At 23.2% G+C, this 22358-nt stretch overlaps 2 protein-coding genes across 5 annotated transcripts; both read right to left on the bottom strand.

The window, feature by feature from the left end:
- Positions 1-1841: 1841 nt before the first annotated feature.
- LOC112595433 (protein maelstrom 1-like) lies at positions 1842-10835 on the bottom strand. Of its 4 annotated transcripts, none has more exons than XM_025340650.1 (12): positions 10333-10835; positions 10185-10262; positions 9836-10120; positions 8940-9070; positions 8418-8589; positions 6491-6637; positions 5737-5867; positions 5542-5683; positions 4797-4966; positions 3022-3174; positions 2798-2902; positions 1842-1959 (listed from the first exon to the last, which is right to left on the bottom strand). In XM_025340650.1, the coding sequence occupies exons 4-12, from the start codon at positions 9060-9062 to the stop codon at positions 1921-1923; spliced, it is 1182 nt and encodes a 393-aa protein (XP_025196435.1). In that variant the 5' UTR covers positions 9063-9070; positions 9836-10120; positions 10185-10262; positions 10333-10835; the 3' UTR covers positions 1842-1920. The 4 variants fall into 4 exon arrangements, with proteins under 4 accessions (XP_025196435.1, XP_025196436.1, XP_025196434.1 ...); XM_025340651.1 differs by having other exon boundaries at positions 10338-10835; XM_025340649.1 differs by having other exon boundaries at positions 10185-10835.
- Positions 10836-13384: 2549 nt separating this feature from the next.
- On the bottom strand, positions 13385-19069 carry LOC112595501. The gene is made up of 6 exons (XM_025340748.1): positions 18827-19069; positions 15393-15462; positions 13958-14052; positions 13733-13868; positions 13581-13673; positions 13385-13518 (listed from the first exon to the last, which is right to left on the bottom strand). Exons 1-6 carry the CDS (start codon positions 18899-18901, stop codon positions 13436-13438), a joined length of 552 nt encoding a protein of 183 aa, XP_025196533.1. The 5' UTR covers positions 18902-19069; the 3' UTR covers positions 13385-13435.
- Positions 19070-22358: the final 3289 nt, after the last annotated feature.

Here is a 22358-nt window from a genome sequence, read left to right as displayed (position 1 = left end):
TTTTATTATTTTCTTGCACTTAAATATACATTTATCACAGTAATTAATAAATTAAAAATTATCAATAGAATCTTGTGAAATGATTGTAATAATTTATAATTTGCAATTTTTTCTCTTTCATAAATAATTTAAGTATGGGTTTGAAATTGTTTGTAGTATTTCATTGTTTGGCATTTATATTTGTGCATTTTAAAATACATATAATAAATTTACAAGTTATTATAATATAAAAATAATCATTTATTTTATTGTTTAATTAAATCTAAGCCATTGTTGTTTTTAATTTTAAAATATGTAACCATAGTAAGTCAAAAAGCATTTAATGTTTTAATCATGACATTAATTTGTTATAATATTATTCATGTTAAATTATTCTGGGTCCTATATTTGAAACGCAGTAATCAATAACTTAAAATGGTCTAAACTGTCTAGAACAACTATTGCTGTTATTATCATTTTTTCTTCTTTTGAATTTTGTTTTACCTTATCTTTATTGGTAGTTTTTACACAGAGGATATTATCATATTAAATTTAATCATATTATTGACAATTATTTATTAATTATGTTTATGTTAAGTATCAAGTACAAAACTTGAATGAACATAATTTTTAGTTATTTTATTGTACATAACACACTTATCTACTATTTTGTACTGTAAATAACAATATAATATTGTATAATAATAATAATAATAATATAAATAATAATTCTGGGAATGGGGATAGAATTACCTGCAGAGGGATTTTAATCTTTCAAGAGATTTTGCGCAAAGGACTGTGGGCCTCCAGAACTCTTCACAAGTTTGTGAAAGATCCCTCAAGGATAATAATCACTAGAGTAAACTTTTCAAAAGTGTCACTGAGTTTCTTACTGATACCTATGGATTTAGTAGATACCTAGTCCATGGACCCATAATGGCAGCATAGATATATCTGAAACGATGTCGTCTTAAGGTCGTTCTACTCTGACTGATAAATTGATATCCCCTACCTATCCAACATAGTTGATTTTTTTTTAAATTAGTTTAAAAAAAGTTGATAATTTAAAATTTAAATCTCAAAAAAGTATCAACTAGATCAAATTGTCTATCAAAAACAATTCTCCAAGATGAAAACATTAACTTTTTTTCAACTATTTATGTGAAAACACAAAAAAAAAAATATAATATCATTGAAAAGTCTGTACATTTATCGACTGCTTTGAATCTAAAAGTAAGTATGAATCACTATTTTTAAATAAGTTGTGATACTTTAACTTACAAATTGTTTTTATTCAATTTACTTAATGATTTGAAAAAAATTATTAACATGGTTAGTGTTTATAAAATGTTTGCAGAACTACTAATTATTACTAAATATCAATAATCATTAAATAAGTTATTTTTTACTTTTATCTAGTGGTATTTACATAGCTATGCTAACATTTTTAAGTTATTTCAGCCATTTAAAGTAATTCATCTTTTTAGTTAATCACAGTTAGCCACAATCATTGTTTAATCTTGATCAAAAGTAAAATCAACTTAGATGTTAAATTTACACCTATTTGAAAGGATAATTTATATATATATAAATATATACATACTATTACTAGTATTAATATAATTATATTGTTAAATATATTTCAATACCTTTATAACTTATTAAACTTTAGAACATTACCTTTAATACATTTGTTCAGTTTTAAATAGATCAAACTAAAATTTCAAATAAAATAAAACATTTTTAGATAATTGGTCATTATAGAACATTATCCAAACAATTGTTTATTTTTATAAATTTAATTCTTATCTTACAAGATATTGTAATTTAAATAGGAATTTCTTTTTTATTATACAAATAAAACATTAGATTACAAGAAAAAAATCTCATATTAGAATGTGTAACTGTTTCATTAACTGATTAATTAAATGTATTATTTGTTCAATAAAGATCTTTTTCTTCGTCACTTGAATAAGAATGCTAAAAATTATTAAAAAATAAAAATAATTTAAATAACATATAAAACTATATAGGTGATAATTAGTAATGCAACTTCCAAAAATTAACAAAAATATAAGTGTTTTTTATGTGTGAGTATCATGTATATAAAACAAATTAAAAATTTATTGGATAACTTTTAATGGAATATGTTAGATTACTATGACCATATTTATCCAATTTATTAATTTGTAACATCGATATTAGCTAAATTGATAAAACAATAATTAACAATAATAGTAATTAAACAAAACTAATTCTATTTTATTGAGTAATACATAGATAATACATCAGATTGATATTAAATTTAGAAATGAAATAATGGAGCCGATATAAACAAACTTTAAAACGACTTTTAAGTAATTCTTACTAGAGTTAAAATTTAGAAGTGCATACTGCTACATAAATGTATGAGTATTGGTATGTATACACCAATAGTCTAACTAAATATTTACGATTTTATTTTTGACTCAGATTTCGATTTTCTATATGGTTTCTTTGAGATGTTTAATTAGTATAAAAGAATTATGAAATTTGATTATTGCCTACAATAAACTATATAAACAGTGCATTTTAAATTTTTTCTTTAAAAAACCAATATAATGCTAAGCAAATAGTGACACGACCCATATTTTTCCCAGTTCTTAAAATAACAATATATTATACATAAATAATATATAATAAACTGTTTAAAAATAGTACATAAATTGTAATATTAATACAAGTATCAATATTAATTTATTATGTATAATAACATAACTAATGTTACAAATGAATCAAAATAAATTGTATAAATACTAATGGAATTAATTTATATTACTTGTGTTTGTGAAAGAATTGATAATTTGACACCTAATATATCATCCTTGGAAGTATTTAATTTTAGATCTTGTTTGGTTAGTGGCAAATTTGCATTTTCAATAATCTTAAATAAACAATACAAGATAATAAAAATTATTATTGATATAAATGGTAATGAGTTAAAACTCTACAATAATTATGTATAAGCTAAGTAAAAACCATACTATTTTACTTTTGCATTACCATTCTTGAGCCATCATTTAATTGAACTGCTATGTGTCTGCCAGGTATAATCTGTAAACTAGTATATGTACTTATGTGCTTGCAAATATTTGACATCCACTGAATAACACGAGCTTTGGAACATTTGAATGCAATATCTCTCATCTCATGGTACTAAATAATAAATCATGAACTATTTTAAAAATCGGAGAAGTTATTTTGTTGTACATCATATTTTAGTACCCTTCTTCTTCAAATAATTCAATGTGATGGTTTAAAATTTAAATTCAATACTATTTAACATTGTGAACAACAACTATTTTTAATGTAGATAGTATGTAAGCCTTTATTTCTTAAGATATTTTATATTAGTAATTTATTTTTTTAGTCATAATACAGTAGATAGAACTTGAAATCATTTTTATTAGATCATTTTATATATTATATTTATTATTAGTATAATATTGTTATTATAAAATCTAAACCTTTTCTAGTATAAAACCTTTGAAAGCATAAATATTTGATTTATTAGTTTTTTTTGGAGTTAGGTTATTGAATAAATGAGATTTTACAATTTATTTTGAGGTGTTAAATTAGTGAATCATTTAGAAATGTTAATTACAATAAACCACTAATGGTGTATGGATTACTTAAGTTACAGTTTAAACACATTCATGTTTCTCAACATCCTAAAAAAAAACCTGTACGATGAATTTAAAAATGGCTACTAGGGATATAACAAATTGTATATTTGATTATAGTTTTCAAGTCAAAAAATGCTTTTTTTTTTTTATCTAAGTCAATCTTAAAATGTCAACAATTAAGTAATTTGATTATTGTCATAAGTGTGGCCATGGGAGAGGCAGCGGAGGTAGCTGCCTCCCCTGTAAGATATTCTGCTTCCTCAAGATCTTATATTGTATACTATGACCTACCAATTTTGAAAATATTTAAATAATATATTCAATATCAATAGATATGCTATTAATATAGCAAATATAGAATTATATAATATATAATTAGTATAATATTATATACTTCAAAAATTGATCAAATTATGTTTTTTATTAACTATTTTTTTGTTATTATGTATTCTTAATAATTATGTCTTATTGTTTCGTTATATTTTCTTGATCGTTAAAGATATTATTATTAAAAAGGACTTATTGAAAACTCTTTTGATAATTTCATGGTTAACCTGATTCTTAACCGTATAGAACCCATATACTTGATTTTATGTAACGATTTATTTAAATTATCGTAGCCTCACATCTTTGAAAAAAATCAGGGAAAGGGGTTTGGAGTCTGGACGTCCTTGGGTAAAAGTATTGCATCCTCTGCCAAAAAAACCTGTACACACTTATAGTTATTGTTTATACAGTAGAAGTAACATACATCTGAAGAAAAATTTCGATTAGGATTACTAAAATTTATACTTTTCAATGAATTAATTGGTAAAATGATATATTATGATGGTCCATATAAAAAATAATATTATTAAAATATTTTGATGGAGCTTAAATTAATAGGAAATTTTAAAAGCCAAAAGATATCCTACAGTAGTGACTATAACAAATTTCATATAGATAATATACAGTAACTTAAGACGTAAACATGGATTAATTACAAATACATGGTTGAAAGTTATAGATCAAATTGATTTAAGTTAGATAAATCAAAAACATACATACTAATTAATGCTAAGCTATAATAGTAAATGTAATTTATAATTCAACTCGTACTTAAATACAAATTGTATCATGACAATTTAAAACAGGAACTTAATATATTATTACCATACAGCCAAGACCATGTCCAAACATATCCGATTGTAATATGTCATTAGTTGACATTCCTTGTTTTATATTTTGAGGATCCAAATGCAGTTTCATTTTTTTTTTTATTTCCAACAATAACTGATTAATACTTCCTATTTTGAATATAGACTTAAAACGTTTAGCATCATCTGTAAAATGTAATAAATATTTTAAAATTATTGTTCAAGAGTAAATAGGCTATATTGAGTGATTCACTAATCGAACAACGCTCATTAGTTCAAAATCTATTTATAATCTGGAAATTGTGTTTTTACATAATTTCCAGATGAATAAAACCAACTTTTTTTTAAATAATATTTTTATCATTATAATTTTAAATTTTTTACTTTTTAGAATAACATAAATGTTTAATTTCACACTCTGAAGCATAACATTTTTCAAATCATTTTAGTACATAAAAATCGAAATTTGGACAAGTAGTTTATAAGTTATAAGTATTTCAGTTTAGGTGAATGGTTGACCAAAATTTTGAAGGGTATCTTCAGTCTTCACCAATCTGCAGACCTAAACTGTAAATATTTATAACTCTTTAACCACTCATTCCAAATTTTTATTTGTAAATACCAAAATGCTCTAAAAAAAAAATTTCCTTTATAAAACGAAGATAAAAATGATGTACTTAGTTCAAAAAAACTGCTTTAAAACACTAAAATTTGTTAATGATAAATAAATAAATAAAATTTTATATTATAGATTAATTTACCTTTCGGGAAAACTGTGGAACAAAATCTTTCTAAACTACTTTTAGCTTTCATAATATCCATACCAATTTCTGTCTCGACAGTGTATAAATATGGTAATTCCAACGTGCCTTCTTGAAAATCAGTAAGATTGATTTTTTCATTCTAAAATAATATAATTAATAGTTAACAAATGACTGTAAAATTGTTACATTTACCTTTAAAAATGATAAAAATTCCAATAATATATTTTGATAATCATCCGGATGTTCATGCCAACAATAAATTTGATGAAGTAGGTCGGAATATTCTCTCATACCTCCAGCTAAACCTCTGGGGTAAATTTTAGCTGTGCAAATAATATGTGTTACTTTTTTTCAAAGAAAATACATTTTCTTTCCAAAATAATTAACAATTAATTAGTTCATAGGTCTTAAAGTATAAGGAGTTTAAATAAATTTTAAAAAAAACTGATTATCTTTTACTAACAAAATAACAAAATTTCAAATTCCAAAAGGTAAGTAATCACTCTAGTAATTTTAAAGTATACCTAAAATTATCGCAAATAACTTTTAAGAGATAGGAGGATTTACTAAATTTTGTTTAAAAAATATTTACTGTAGATTTATTGATTCTGAACAAAGCAATAAGTATTCGATAAAATACTTAGATTTTCAACTTTGGAGTGGTTTTACTTCAATACTAATTCTAGATAACAGTTGTATGTTTTTGAGTTAATAAATCAAATATCATTAAAGAAAAATTTGTAGTAACAACAAAACTTTAAGGATTCTCCATAAAAATTTTAGTCATAGTACTTGTAATATTTATAACACAATAAAATAAAATAATATTGGAAAAACTCAGTGTGAATAAACATAATATGATTGAAAAACTTAATGAAATATTTAATTTTAACATTAATCTATACTAGGGAACCTACCATAACACTACTATATTTTTAATACTTACAAATACCAATAATTTTATGATATGTACGAAAAACGCCATTAATTAAATTGAATTCTAATGCTGCTATTTCAGCAGGAAAATAATATTTTTCTCCATGATGGGCATGACAATTTATATGCAATAAAATAAACTTCTTTTCAAGTAATTCTGAAAAAAAATCTAAAATCAGCAATGTCTGATAAATATTTGAAGTTAATTTCAGAAATTACAACAAGTACATAAAACCTCAACTCAATAAATATTAGTGGAAAAACATCAATTTCATACTTCTCATTAATAAAAAATTATGATTAAGAATACTCAGTATATTTAAGTATATTATAAGAACCCTTTTTTAAATATTATTTATAAGTATATAAAAATAATAAAATTTATAAAGTAAAATTTAATGATACTTGTATAATAAAATATTAACTAATAAAATTAACAAAATAATTAAAAACTGCACATTTCAAAGAATAACAGATATTTATTTACTCAAGAGTCTAACAACAAAAATAAGTTAAATTTTCTACCATAAAATTTGTATTAAAGCACAACTATTGGAATATTATAAATAATGCTTAAGCACAAACATATGTTATGTGAATATTAGATCAACTAGTTACATATTGCATCAATTTAATTAATATGAATTGCATTTATATTGTTAAGTTATATTTAAAAAATAAGTCAATTATAACAATTCATTTTTCTATTTATTTAATGATTTTCCAGTGTTTTAAGATAAACATTGAATTAATTAAATTAAAAAATGGAAAATACGACATGTTTCTCATTGACTTCTATAAACAGATTCATGTGTCAACAAAATAAAATAAATAATTGAATATCAAGTGGTAAATCACTTTAATCACTAAGTGGATGTTTAATTTGCATATATTGTTTCCATCTTACAGATGTATAGCATAGCAAATTTCCTTTTAGTAAAACTAATTTTATATAGTTAACTTTAATATCAGAACAAATTGGCCTACTATCAAAAAAGGGTATGAACATTATCTGTTATTTTATAATTTTAAAGCGAATAAAGAGTATTTATAATACTATCTTATCAAAATTTTTCATCATTTGCTTGAAAATTAAAATATCATAAAAATACTAACGACAATAATAAATAATATTTTTACTTTCAATTTAAATCAATTCATTCTAACATTAAAATTAACAACACAAAATAAATTCTACTGAAAGAAAATTTGCTATGTTATACATTTGTATCATAGAGACAATACTTAGAAGTATAACATTCCTTTAATAAAAATTTGAAAATAGTTGAAAGACATCTAAACTATTTAAAAATAGTTGAAAGACATCTAAACTATTTAAAAATTTTTTATAAGAGCTATAAAATCTAATTTATCATTTTAATATGTATTACTTAAATAATCTTGTATCATATAATATAAACAATTTTCTTTTTAAATAATAATAATACTTTTATAAAATTAATTTAGTATAATATTTATTAATTTTATATATTAATAATTATAATTAATAAAATGCATGTACACCAATTTAAGAAACACTCAATTTCTTGGTTGAATTATATTGTTTTCAATTCAAAACTTCTTTATAAAGCTATAGGGCACTTAATAATAATACATTTAAAAAAACATTTCAAAATTTTAACCTTCCAGCATCCACTAACACGGTACAACTCTTATTAAAAATGAAAAAAAACAATACCATATTTGTGTAGGTTTAGTTTTCATAGTTATTTTGCTTCAACAACTATTCAACTAAAATCAATATTATGAAAATGTTAAATTTTCTGATAGTTATAAACAAGCCTAGCTTATCAAAACAAAATAGATTCAATACAACTGACTAATTGAGTGATTTCTAAATTGATGAGTACACTGTATATATATTTTAATTATAATTTAAAGAACCTTATAGAAAAGTTGTATACAATAGTTCTCACCCTTGTCATTTTGAATAAATTCAAACATCTTGATCAAACATTTCTGCATATTCAAAAAATCATAACTATTATTGTGTAGATCACTAATCTTTGCAAATGGCTTTTCATCTTGGTTTGAATTATTTTTACGAGCAAGAACCTTATATTTATTTTTTTCTTCATCAGTCATAGACTATATTAATATAATAATAATTAACAAAATTAACTTTAAAAACTCATACCATACTAGGAGTAGCTAAACTGTTATTAAATATTTAAGTTATAGTTATGATAATTTGTTTTTATTGTCATAGGATTGGTGCAAATATATTAAAAAAGTATGATCTTTTTTTTAACCCGTCATTGCTTGCGTGAAAGAATTTTTCTTAAATTGTTTTTAAGATGAGAACTACTGGCAGTTGTATCTTCCTATATGCCCAAGAGAATATACACAAGTAAAGACGGGTTAATAGTAAATAATTATAAGTAAAAAATTATACCACTCCTCAACTACACAATAGATACCATTTAGAGATTACTTACATTCCATATGGGTGCTAATTTATTACTTAATTGTTGGAAGCTAGAAGGTTTTTTTCTGTCATTAATTTCTTCATTTCTATGATCAGTCAAGAAAATAGCAAATGCATTTTTTTTGGTAGCCATATTTACCTCTAAAAAAAAATAAGTTTAATGCTGTATTAATTGGTAATAAATTTAATTAGAAAATCTTAAAACTGTGGCTAATTGTATAATCTAATTACTTATATTTTTACCAATTAAAGAAAATAATATTCAATTTAGGTAACTAACTGGTGTTCCCTTCACATTTATTAAGATGGTTATATATTAGGTACCTATACTTTTTAGAAGTGAACATTTGTATTTTAAGATTGTATATATTTAATAAAAACATAAATTACACTATAAAGTTAAGAAAATGTGATATCAATACTTATTGATTGTTAGAAAGTTATTTTATTAATTTTATAAAATATGTTTCTAAATTTCTTAATTGTCAAGCAATATATTACAAATTTTCCATTCATTTTTTGTCTGTGTAAAACTGAAAATTTACTGTTCAATAAATAAAAGTAATTGCTATAAAAAAAAATAATGGAAAATGTGGTAGATTACTGAACGTGTATGAATGTATAATCGCAATGGAACTTTTGTGAAGTATGTAAATACCCTAAAAAAGTTGATGAACGTGCATAAATACTTAAGCTTTGGGTAAATATCTAGTGGAGATAATATTTATTTTTTAAGAATATTCCCAATAAACCAAACATATGTATAATACTTGTACAGTTAAAATGGGTATATTTAAAATGCCGTATGGGTACGTCAGTTCCTACATAGTACGTGTTGAAACGTTTAAAATAATTTTTATATGGATTGTTGAATCATTGAACAGTAATTTAATTTGCATACTTTACCTTTGCTCAATTACAATAGTGGTTAAACGAAACTGAAAAACGTAAATAATATTAAGTACTGTACAGTCTGTACTCTGTATACAATACTGAATAGTGATAAAAGAAATAACAATGTGTTGTGTTGACAAGTTTAGTAAAAATCGTAGGCATAATATTCTAACATCCGACAAGGTACAATCACAAGAATCATAGAACAATATACTTCAGGTAGATTGGCGCGGTAGGGCTTATCAGTAATCGTAGACACGCAGCGGTTGTTTTTGCGGAATTACTGTGAATTATCAACTATAAAGAATATTATAAATAATCGCGAGCACGATATTTTTATTATTATCAATATTATTATTACTCGAGCTTACGACACGTCCGAGTGATCGATCTGATCAGCTAAACACGATTGTGGCCTTGAAAATAGCAGCGCAGTCATCTGTAACCGCAGATACATATTATATACATTATAATATATTAATCAGTGTCTGTGACTCGAGTAAACAAACTTAACAAACGCATATCTCGCCATAGCCCCATGGCCCAAAGGTATCTCGTGTACGGACTCGTTTCCAACGTTGCTATGTTTCTGGGAGTTGGGTAAACAAGAACTTGATCAGCTGAATCAGTATCGTTTCAATAATTTTTTATGCTACAACCGCGATCACGCTATGCACTATGCAGGTTGGAGCGTTACGTCTTATCTCCCTTGCCGAAGTAATTAATGCGTAAACTAACAGCCTTAGTATAATTACTAAATAGTAATTATATACCCGAAATCAATACGCAGGATAATAAGGTATATCGTAATAATTATTTATCATTTATATAGAAACCGGAAGACAATATTATTTATTATTTACCAACTTACAGCAAAACAATCCGTCGTCCGTTGTTCGTATTATAATATTGTGTTAATGTAGATCTCTCCTTTCTAATTTACATATTATTTAACTCATAATATTAGCTTTAAAACATTACGATTATTGTTTAATTTCATATTGCACAACTTATAAATTCAACTTGTTTAAGAGATAAATAAAAATGAAATCATTAAAAATACTTTAAAGGAGGCTAGAAATTACACTTTTTTTTAAATATTAATTAATGAATTATAGTATTATTGTAGAACCTCATATTTGTAGGTATAGAATTTTATAGTACTCCAGACTCCTTCAATAAAGTGTTACTATTATATTATATCAATGATATTTTTTTGAGACTAAATAACATAATACATATATTTTTGCAAAATAAAAAAGCTTAGATATTTTATACTATCAAATTATACTATTTAGTATTTTTCATTATTCCATTTGAATCATGAAACAACAAATTTTAAGATAGCTTTATTGCGATATAATTGTTATCATAAAAGTATAATACAATATAATTTATATATCTGTGTATAATGATGATGGCGAATTTATTTATATTTAGCAATGAACTAAACTGGTGACTGTATATTTTTCGAGATGAACTTTTTGGACGCTTTTCTGTGAATGGAATATAATTTAAGTAGGGCCCGAAACTTGATGACCTAAAAATTTTTAAAAACGTACATAAAAAAATTATTAAAATAACTTAAAAAATTCCATAGAAATACCAAAAACTAACATAAAATTTTCAAAAATTACGTTTTTAATAATAAATCATCAAAAAATCATCGTTTTTAAATTGTATTTTTCTGACTTTAAACAATTCTAATATTTTTATAGATTAAATATGTTTTTTTACAGACTACAGAGTCTAAATTAAATTTAAAACGAAGATAAGAAATAATGTCAGTAATACAAAATAATTATATATAAAAAAAAAAAAACCAGTATTTTAAAAAAAATAATTGAAGGATTGGGCTGTACAATACGTTAGTTTTTCAAATTTTTAATCTTATTTAAGTAATGTAAAAGAAAATGTAACAAATGCATCAAAATCAGTAAAAAAAAATAACCGTATAACCCCAAATATTACCGAAAAAGCAAAAAAATATAAAATAAAAATGTTTTCATTAAATTTTGCATAACATAAGTCACATTTCTAAAAAAAAAAAGCCTCGTATAAAAGCATTAGAAAAAAAAAGCAAATCCATCTAGTTTCGGGGCCTAAATATGAATAAACAAATAATTTATAAATATTACCTATAATAAAGAACATAATTTTTAAAATATTCAGATGATTATAGTATATAGAAAAGTTTTGATAAAATTTATAAAAAAAATGCTATTATTAAATTAATATCGACGAAAGTCATAAAAAAAAAAATGTATCTAATAGTATTGATGTATGTATAAGTACAAGCTATATGTAACGAGTAACGACTAACGATGTTAGTTGAACTAGCCTACAAACAGTCCAAACACTATTCTAGATTTCACTCAAAATTATCATCACACGCAAACCCTATAACTTTCTCATTTTCCTGTAAATCTCTCTCAGGTAATTTAACTTTAACACGCTCCAAATGTCAAAGACGCAGAGATTTATTCAAATAAGTAGATACACAACAAAAATAAAATCACGTTGGATTTCATCATTGGATTGCTTCCCTTCTCATATTATTTTGTGAAATCAAAAATTCTATAGTTGTCATTATATTTTCTAATTATTCATGTAGCATAGGAAGTACATTTTCTAATAAAAAAAATAAAATAAAATTAATAGTAAATAATTTTTAAATTTGAATAGTAATTTAATTTTTTATTTTATTAAAATCGCAATTATTATTCTATTTTTTGACTATTACCTGCCCGTGACTAAGACATAATGGCAGTCTAATTAATTTAAAGTTCTACTTTAGGTTATTTATTAAGTATAAAAGTTCCATCTCTTTTTTAAATCTCAGACATAATTAAAACTTATACAATTTGATGTTTAATCATCAAAACTATGATCAACTATAGCTATGGGTAATATAATTTAATAATAAATCATTGTTTATTATTTAGTAAATAGTAATTGTTATTAAGGAAATCGGAATTACTATTAAAATAAACATCAAATTCACTTATTAAATATATCCCTTATGTATGTGTACTATGGAATTAAACAATTCTATCCCACTCTAATTATACATTTTTCATCTATACTTATTATTTTAATAATAATATTCTTTTGAATTGGGACAACAAATTACCTGTCTGTTACTTTTATACATATTGCACAAGCCACAAAAACCCAAAAACAATTGTATTATTTAATATAAATTCTATACAAATAAAACAATTTGTAATAACATTTATAAAAGTAAATATGGATGTACCTATATATATGTTTTCTTAATTTATTCAAAAATAATTATATAAATTGATTATCCTTTTTCTTGAATTTTCAAATCTTTATAACTTAAATTATGTTTAATTTTCCAATCTTTGTTGTATATTAAAATAGGTATTTTTGAAATATATTAACAAAAATATCAAATGAAAGCTGAAAAACATCGTTTTCTAATTTTAATTTTTTTTATTGGAGTAAAGTAATTATTTATGTATAAGTTATAATAATTAAAAGTCATTGTATCTAAAATTTAAATTTTAAGAAAAATAACTATAAACTTTTATTTTGTTAATGCTTTCTATACAAAAATCCAAGTACATTCTTATGAAACATAGTATTTTAGTTTGAATATTTTATACTTTTATATTGGGTATACTTATCACTTATTTCTTCCATTTGAACTGTTGTAAAATTACAGAACACTGTAAACATTTAAAATAATAAAAAAAAAAATTAAGCGACTAAGAATATTCTAGTCTTATACTTGTTATGTCCGTGTTACAATTTGAGGTGGCTAAATGTTCTAATTCATTGTTATAAAACCTTCGAACTATGTGTATTTGATATATTTCCATAACTGAAAGTAAACATAAATAGTCAAATTTTTCAAACCAGATTTTAACAATTAATATTTACCTATAATAATAATAGCTGTGACAATCACACATTTATGATGTAGATTTATTAATAGATAATAACACAATAAAGTAGACAATAGAGTGTAAAATGTGCAATGAAACATCAACCACTGCTGAATAAATGAAACATTGTGCTGGGGAAAAAAATATATATAATATGTAATATCGTCTATGAGTATAGACAATATTTAATTTTAATTAGAAAATTAATATTTCTTATTACCACAAAAGTTGCTTTCTTCAATTTATTATTAAAGTAAAGTATCAAATATAATAAGAATAATAAGAAAATAATTGCCAACTTTATGTACATTTCGTCTGAAACAGATAAAAATGTTATACCTATTTTTATTTTCATTTTATTCAAGAAATTTTTCTGATTTTAAATATTACGAGTATTACGTATTGCTGGTGAATGATTAATTAATTTATTTTGGATAAAATATAAATACAGTGAAACCTGACTTAACGGACACCTGTATATAACGGACACTTCTCTTAACGGACAAAATGTCCGGGTCCCGGCAAAAAGATAGGCATTCCAATGTATTTCGACCTGTCTATAACGGACTCCTTCTATTACGGACACGGACACTAATATTTAACCCAAAAATTTCATAACGGACAAAAATACATACTACAAAACAGTGTCGATAAAGAACGCAATTAGGTCATTCAGTGAAAACACGGATTACGATAAATTACATTATCACCGATTACGATAATGCTAATTGCGAGTACCTATTGAATTTATAAAGTTGAAATTTGTGCAACAATTTAGGTTAATACAATTTAACAGAAATATATCCAGATATAAATTGCAATATGTATAAATGATAACTATGAGTATTAAACGTTTTTATTCAGTTTCTAATGTTTTTATCGGTTCGCAGTCAGAGTTGTTGTACATCATTTCCTTAGCAATGCCACCTACCGTGCCGCGTAAAGCTTTCAATTTAAAACAAAAGGTGGACATTATTCGTTTTAAATACTCAAATGGCGGTTGGTCTATTCGTAAACTTAATATAATATGTATAATAAATTTATAATGTGTCATTGTATGTATATAATATAAAAATAATAATTAAAATTAAATTTATAATTATGTGTATAATGTATAACATTAATAAAGATTATACCTAATACATATTATAATATATAAAACAATACAAACAAAATGTATAGATCATGCTTTTAGATTAATTTTATTTTTAAAACATTGAAACCTGTCTACAACGGACACCTGTCTATAACGGACAATTATTTTGGTCCAGTGACTGTCCGTTATATACAGGTTTCACTGTATAAGGTTTTTGTTTAGTATTTAGCAAGGTTTGTAAATAAAACTAAATATTTTAATTGTTTTTAGTAAATAGTAATATTAAAGTTTTCAGGACACATAATTTCAAAACAGATTTTATTTGCAAATTTGTAAGTTTTAAAATAAAATAACAACTTATCAATGAAATATGTGTTGTATATTCTATGCTAGTATACTACATTATAATTACAAGACCTAGATTTAAAAATTGAAATTATAACACATTTTGTTGAAAAATATGAAACTAATTTTTTCACAAGTAACAAAAAAAAAAAAACAACTATTTTAATACTTACCAAGACAAAATTCACATTTTAATAAAAAATTGTTGACTTACCAATTATTTTAAATTTATCCTCTTTATACAGTAGAATAATTAATATTGTGATGCAAAGTACAAAGAAACCCTAAAATAAATAAATTATATTACTTACATAATAATTTATAAACTTAAAATAAATGTAATGATTTATAACAATTTGATCTGAACCTAAATTTTATGTTTATCAAATAATTTTTGTAATTTAGGTATATATTTATATATACAGTAAAACCTCGATTATCCGGGGTAATGATGGAGAGAGGGTCACACGGATAAATGAAAATCACGGTTAATCGAGACTTTTTATAATAATGAAATTTTTTATTTAATTATAATTAGAAATACATAGGTAAAATGTTATAATAATGAAATTTTAAAAATGTTGATTCAATTATAATTAGAAATACATAGGTACAATTTTATAATAATGAAATTTTAAAAATTTTGATTCAATTGTAATTAGAAATATACATAAGAAGACGTATACATACAATAATATACATAATATTTTCGGAATAGTGGGCACGGTTAATCGCAAACACGGATAATCGAGGTTCTACTGTATATTTTTTTTTAGTTTAATTTTTGTAGATAATTAGATATGATTTATGATAAAACTATAAAAGTATTCATTACATGTCAATATCACTAGTCGGACCTATCAAACATTTATTTATAATTTGCTATAGTAAAAGAAGTTTTTTATTATACTATAAAATCAATACATATCTTAATATCTAAATATTTGTTAATTATAATTGTTTTTATCTACAAAGGCTTTAGAATAATAATTTTAAACTATTTTAAACAATATATACCTACTTATCACGCTGTTTTACAGTTGGTACGTACCTATATATATTTTTTTTACTTATAAATTAATATAGCGACTACAGACTAGTAAATAATAAATATAACAATAAATTATATGAAACTTACTAGAATATCGTATTATTATCATAAATTACATACGATTTATTTTTAGTAAAAATCAATTTAACCTATTAATTTGGTGTCAATTTTTTAAATTTTCTGCAATTATATAAAATTTTAAAATTATATTTTATACATAAATTAACTCTTAAATCTTATTACTTTTCCACTAAGCTACTGATGGGACTGCCTGATACCCATTTAGGGTTTAATTTAACATATTATATTGAATATGGTTTGCTATTATAGAATACAAAACCATCAAATTATGCAAAATTAAAAACTGATATATTCCTCGTTTTGATCAAGATTTCAAATTCGATTCTATAAATCTCAACACAATAATTATGGTTTACTATGATTTTGGGACATTTTTTAAATATCTTAAAAAAAAAATATATATATATATATATATATATATCTTAATACTATATTATCATTTAATATAATATACTTTACTCTCTAAAAAAATAATCATATATTTATTACGTTAAAAAATATTTTTTAGAAGTTTTCATATTAAGCAAAATATTATACAGCTGGTACATACATGAACACCTGCAATCTGCATTAGAATCATTAGATAGTACCGTTAAATATTACTATTATTATGCTGTATACTTGATAAAATGATTGCGCACGTCTATAAAAACTCTAATGTGATATTCGCTTTTATCCGTTTCCGCAAATGTTATTGAATATGATTCACATTGCATACATTTATATGAAAATCAAAAGGTATCTAATAATAGCTTGTTGGCATATACTATACAGCTACACTATAAAATTGTTTTTAATAGTTGAGCCAAAAGTTAGTTCAATAAATTATGCCAATCAATGATAACTAATTATTGTATAATATTTCTGAAGCTTAGAAATGTTAATTGATTTTATACACTTGTATGTTACAGGTAGTATATTAATCATTTAGATTCAGAAATTACATTCAAAGTGAGTTATAAATTTGATTTTACCATTTAAAGACTTAAGGCACAATTCCATTCACAAAAAGATTTCAAAAAGATAATGGAAATTATACTTTTTAGAGTACCTATATAATTTATATAGGTATTTTATGATTTATGATTACACATATGATAAATCTCATTTTCTGTGTTTCTAATGTATATTTTGTTAATTTTATGCAGTTTGGAATATCTTTTATGCAAATATTTACTATGTGCATTGAAGATTATTTTGATCACATATTGTCTATATTATAATGGTACTTAATGGGACATTTAAAAATGATCCTTTATTTTCTGTTTACAATAAAAATATTAATACAGAATCATTTCTGAATTAATTTTAAATATTTTTGTAGATACTCATTTTTTATTTGTAAAATAAGCAATTAAATATTTTTTTCTGTATGAATAATGAGTACAATATACTAAAAGTATTATTTCAATCAATGAAAATGTGTCGTTATTTATTTTATTTTAAATATTTTTTTTTTAATAATTGCTAAGATACTTTATTATGTTTAACACGGACTAGTAAACAATTGTTTAAGCAACCTAAAATGCTTTTTTATGGTTGTGTTTTAAGCTACCTTTATGTCATTTCTTTAATAGTATTATATCTGTTCTAACTGTTTGCACTGTAATATGAGAACCACTACACATCTACATCATATTATATTTAATGAGAGATATTTTTTAAATATAATCTCAACGAAATAAAAATCGTGACATTGATAACTGTATTTTTGAGTATGTTATATAATTATTTGGTCTTACTAAATATTTTGTCTATTTTATATAATCAAATGTTAGACAGGTTTTTAAAACCGCAAATTGAATACTTTCGAAGCCATATTGTTAATTATTAATTTATTTATTGTAAACAATTCATACTTAATTTATTATGTATCATACCGTCATTATATCATTATTATTAACATTTGTAGGTAGGTATATTTATTTATTTAAATATATTTAAAAGACAATTATTGCAGTTTCTTGTAATGTTTGAATGTATTATTAAAATTTAATTTAATTTAAAGTATCTTGAATTTTATTTAAATTTAAAGTTGAAATGCTTGTTAAAAAATTGTTATTATTGTGTATTTCAAAGATTTTTAAATAGTTAAAATAATTATTTTTAAGGAACTTTATAATGCATTTTCAAGCTTTTTATCGATAATATTAATTATTTTTTTTTTAATAGACCATATCTCATACCAGTCATACCAACAAATAGGTTAAAAAGAGTCATAATATTTTGAAAACATTATTATATATATATATACAATTCCAATATAAGAATTTAGTAAAAAAAATTTAAAAAAAATTATAGTCATTCATTTTTAGTACACCAAAAACACAAAATTTATTTTGTCAATAACTATTTGAGTGAAAAATCTCCATATTACCAGGAATATATAATATAATATAATGTACATACTTTAGGTACCTACAGGTTACAACATACTATATATGTAAAATATAAATAATATAATTATACCTATCTATTATAAGTAGCTAGGTATTACTAGTATTAAATATATTTACCATGTTGAACGTTGCTATTGAAAGAGCACATCCACATACGTTTAAAAAACCAAAAAAACATTCAAATTTTATCATATCACTGCTGTTGTAAAATGTAAGGTGCCAAATACAGCATTAATAATAATTATGAGTATAATAAATTCATTGATTACAGTTAAACGCAATTATTAATTTTATTGTCGACCGACGTGTGACGTTCATGACTCGCATCGTATAATAAAATAAAATATCATGTCTCGGCTGTAGCGGCGATTACAAAACATTATATTTTAGCTATACCCGTGTCTAAATAATCAAGGCGATTTATATTATATATAGCGATACCGAGGCGTATATTACGTCGGAGTAATAATGATAAATGTTACCTATATACGTAGGTATATATTTAGATTTCTACCTAAGTATGTTATCTGTCAGTCTTAATGATTTTTAGTATTTTTTTTTATTTTATCGACACGTTCCACGCACTCTCTGGTCTCAAGTAAATATATGTATATACATTATTGGAGGTAGTTACTTTAGCTTAGTGGAATTTGTTTAAATGATTTTAAATTCTATTAATTAATTTGTTATACATGGCAATCGATATAGATAGTGTATTACGGTGTATAATTTAATATTTTAAAACAAGTACAATTATAAAAGCCCGGTGACCGTGTATCTACTCTTAAATTATAATTAATTATATAGGTACTAAACTATTTAATTGAAACAATTTGTTTGAAAATATTTACGTGTCGAGGAGTAGATGAAATCTATTAAAATCGAAAAGTGAAAACGGTGTACAACGAAGACTAAACGTAAAGGCGCTTGAATACGGCATGTAAATCAACTTATAAAGTTGAGTATATAGTTTTTGTGAATCATAGCTTGATGGAGTATAATACTTATGCTCAACATTTATTTAGACACACAAAAAGTATCATATTATTTAATTATATTTCAATAAATAAATTACATTAAATGCAGTCTATTATTACCTTAAGAACTAACCATAAATATCTTTAACATAAATTCCAGAATAAATATCTACAAAAAAATTTGAAAATTATACCTAACATAATATTATAATACAATCTTTTTTGTATTAATATTTTAACTAAATTAAATAAGAAATCAATATTATTTTATCAAATGTGAGTTTAATATCTCATATTCTCATATAGTAGTAATCCCTTGGTACACTAGACACCTGCTATACAGCGACTTTTATCTGGCAACTTATAGATAAATGCAGTAATGCCAATGTCATTTGAAATAGGTAATTATGATAAACGTTTAAGTATAGTAGTATGCCTACCATGAACCCCAACCCACAAAATAGGTATTGGTATTCATTAATACCTAATAAATGTTCTAGTTTCATTAATAGTCTAAACGAATTGAATAACATCATAAAAATATACATTTTAATTTGTAAAATTACTATAATATTAAAGTAACATAAACGGTTAAGTGGGTTTTGATGATGGTGCAAAAATAAGTAATTGAAATAAAAAATAAAAAACTATTGTTTAAAAAGTTATCACTTTATTAGTAAGTGTTCATCATAGTAATGAAATATGATAATGTTTTAATATTTAAATACTTTTATTATTATGATTATGATTAATAGCCACTTGTGATGGGGTATTGTATTTTGTTTATTCCAGGAATATATTTTCTCGAAACCATATTTATTTGGAATCAGGTTTAATTGAAAAAAATATTTCATCAGAAATTATTTTTCAAGAACTGTACAAATTTGAAAAGAAATATTCTATTAGAAATTATACTAATTGAGTAGTATATTTGTTCAGAAAAAAAAATATAGATTTTGAAACCATAATAATTATTAATTAAGTTGTTTGTGCTTATAAAGTCCTATTTGAGCGATAGAAGAGTTAACAAAAAAACACAATACTAATATAAAAATTAACTTCCTACTATGATTACCTATACTTTAATAGCAATATCACGAAATATACTTGGTGACATTATATAGTTAGTCAGTGAAGTCACAACTATTATCTAGTATCTACCTATAAAGCTTACACACCTAATTATAATCATTATTATTAATCGATTTTGCCATATTATAATAATTGCATAGTTACGTAAGTGCGATATACCACTCTCCATCAGCTTTTTTATTTTGAAATTTAAACGACCATATTTACAACAACTCTGTTAAACTATTTGTTTACGCTGTTAAGCTCTTTCTGGCAGTTGACTCGACAACTCGCACCGTACAATAATGATTCAAATAGGTTTGTATATGACAAGACTACAAGAGTCAATAAATATGGTGAAATATGATTGCAGAAACGACATGAGTCAATTTTTCAAAACTTTTGGATAATTGATAAAAAGTGTATAATTTAAATAATTCTGAAAAAAATTCCTATTTAAAAATGAATAGGTACTATTGTAGAAATATATGATGCACTGATTATATATAATTTGCGTGTATAAATAATATGATGTTTTTTTATTATAGACTTTCAAAGTTCTGACTCATGACGTTTCATAAAAAATGTGATTCGTGTCGTTTTTGCAATCATCGATTCATGTATAGGAATTCTATTTTTAATTATAACTTCTAAACAAATTTAATAAAAACAAAAAAATATGTAAAGTTTATTTAAATATTTTATCTAATATTCTGAAAAATAATACTATGCATTGATCATTTTTTATCATTACTAGTGTGTTTTGCTTTTTATCTGGACAATTTGTTATTTTATGATACTTTATAATTTAATATATTTTTTTGTAAGGATAATAATTTGTTTTTAATATAAAGATTTTGTGTAGGTTTAAGTAGATCACTTTGTCAATTCTTCCCATCTATACTTTTCTACAGCTGCTAATTTTTTATAGTAAGATGGTTGAAACTTATTTAAGTCAATATTAAATAGGTCTTCATAGTGGCCTCTTAGGTACCAGTAGAATTATCGATAGTTCTAAACTATACTAACTATTGAACCTATTTTTCGTTGCCTCTTTTTTTTAAAACTTTTTTTGCAATAAGTGGTCTTAAAAAATATTTTAACTATTGTAAGTTGTATTTAATAAATGATTTATGTACCTGATCGTAAGAAAAAAAAAACAATAACTTTTTGTAAATACAATTTTTAATTTCATTAACTCATTAATTAAATCCAAAAATTGCAAAATCGTTCTCGTATTAAAGTATGACAATAAATATCATAGTTATAGGTACACACATATCAGTTCAAATGTAGTATCCATAATAATATATAAATATGATATTATATTAATGTTATCGGAGAATAAAATTTTTCCATTTTTTAAGTACAAAACCTATGTAATCGTTTCTAAATATAGAATATTATACTACTATTTTTATTAGTTATTATTTATTAATAAAAATATGGAATATTTTTATGATGCAATAATACATAGTTTTTACTTGTTCAAGATATTTTAACACGTAGACGTAGGTACAATTATATTGTTGAAGTGGTCAAATTTATGATTTATCTATCTATTTATTAGACACAAACATTATTTATACAGATTTTCATAA

This window comes from Melanaphis sacchari, unplaced genomic scaffold, assembly GCF_002803265.2.
Source record: "Melanaphis sacchari strain LSU unplaced genomic scaffold, SCAv2.0 Contig27_pilon_pilon, whole genome shotgun sequence".
Taxonomy (NCBI): domain Eukaryota; kingdom Metazoa; phylum Arthropoda; class Insecta; order Hemiptera; family Aphididae; genus Melanaphis; species Melanaphis sacchari.
The sequence above is the reverse complement of the archived record's forward strand: the minus strand, read 5'-3'. Positions and strand labels throughout refer to the sequence as shown.

Bases quoted from the DNA above. Each gene is read 5' to 3' on its own strand.
- LOC112595433 (XM_025340649.1), bottom strand. From the start codon at position 9,062: ATGGCTACCAAAAAAAATGCATTTGCTATTTTCTTGACTGATCATAGA. The intron at 6,638-8,417 runs GTGAGAACTATT...ATTTTTTTTCAG, and splicing joins ATTTATTCAAAATGACAAGG to AATTACTTGAAAAGAAGTTT. The intron at 5,684-5,736 runs GTAAATGTAACA...ATATTATTTTAG, and splicing joins AATTTTTATCATTTTTAAAG to AATGAAAAAATCAATCTTAC.
- LOC112595501 (XM_025340748.1), bottom strand. From the start codon at position 18,901: ATGATAAAATTTGAATGTTTTTTTGGTTTTTTAAACGTATGTGGATGT. The intron at 15,463-18,826 runs GTAAATATATTT...TATTTATTTTAG, and splicing joins CAATAGCAACGTTCAACATG to GGTTTCTTTGTACTTTGCAT. The intron at 14,053-15,392 runs GTAAGTCAACAA...TATCTGTTTCAG, and splicing joins GGATAAATTTAAAATAATTG to ACGAAATGTACATAAAGTTG.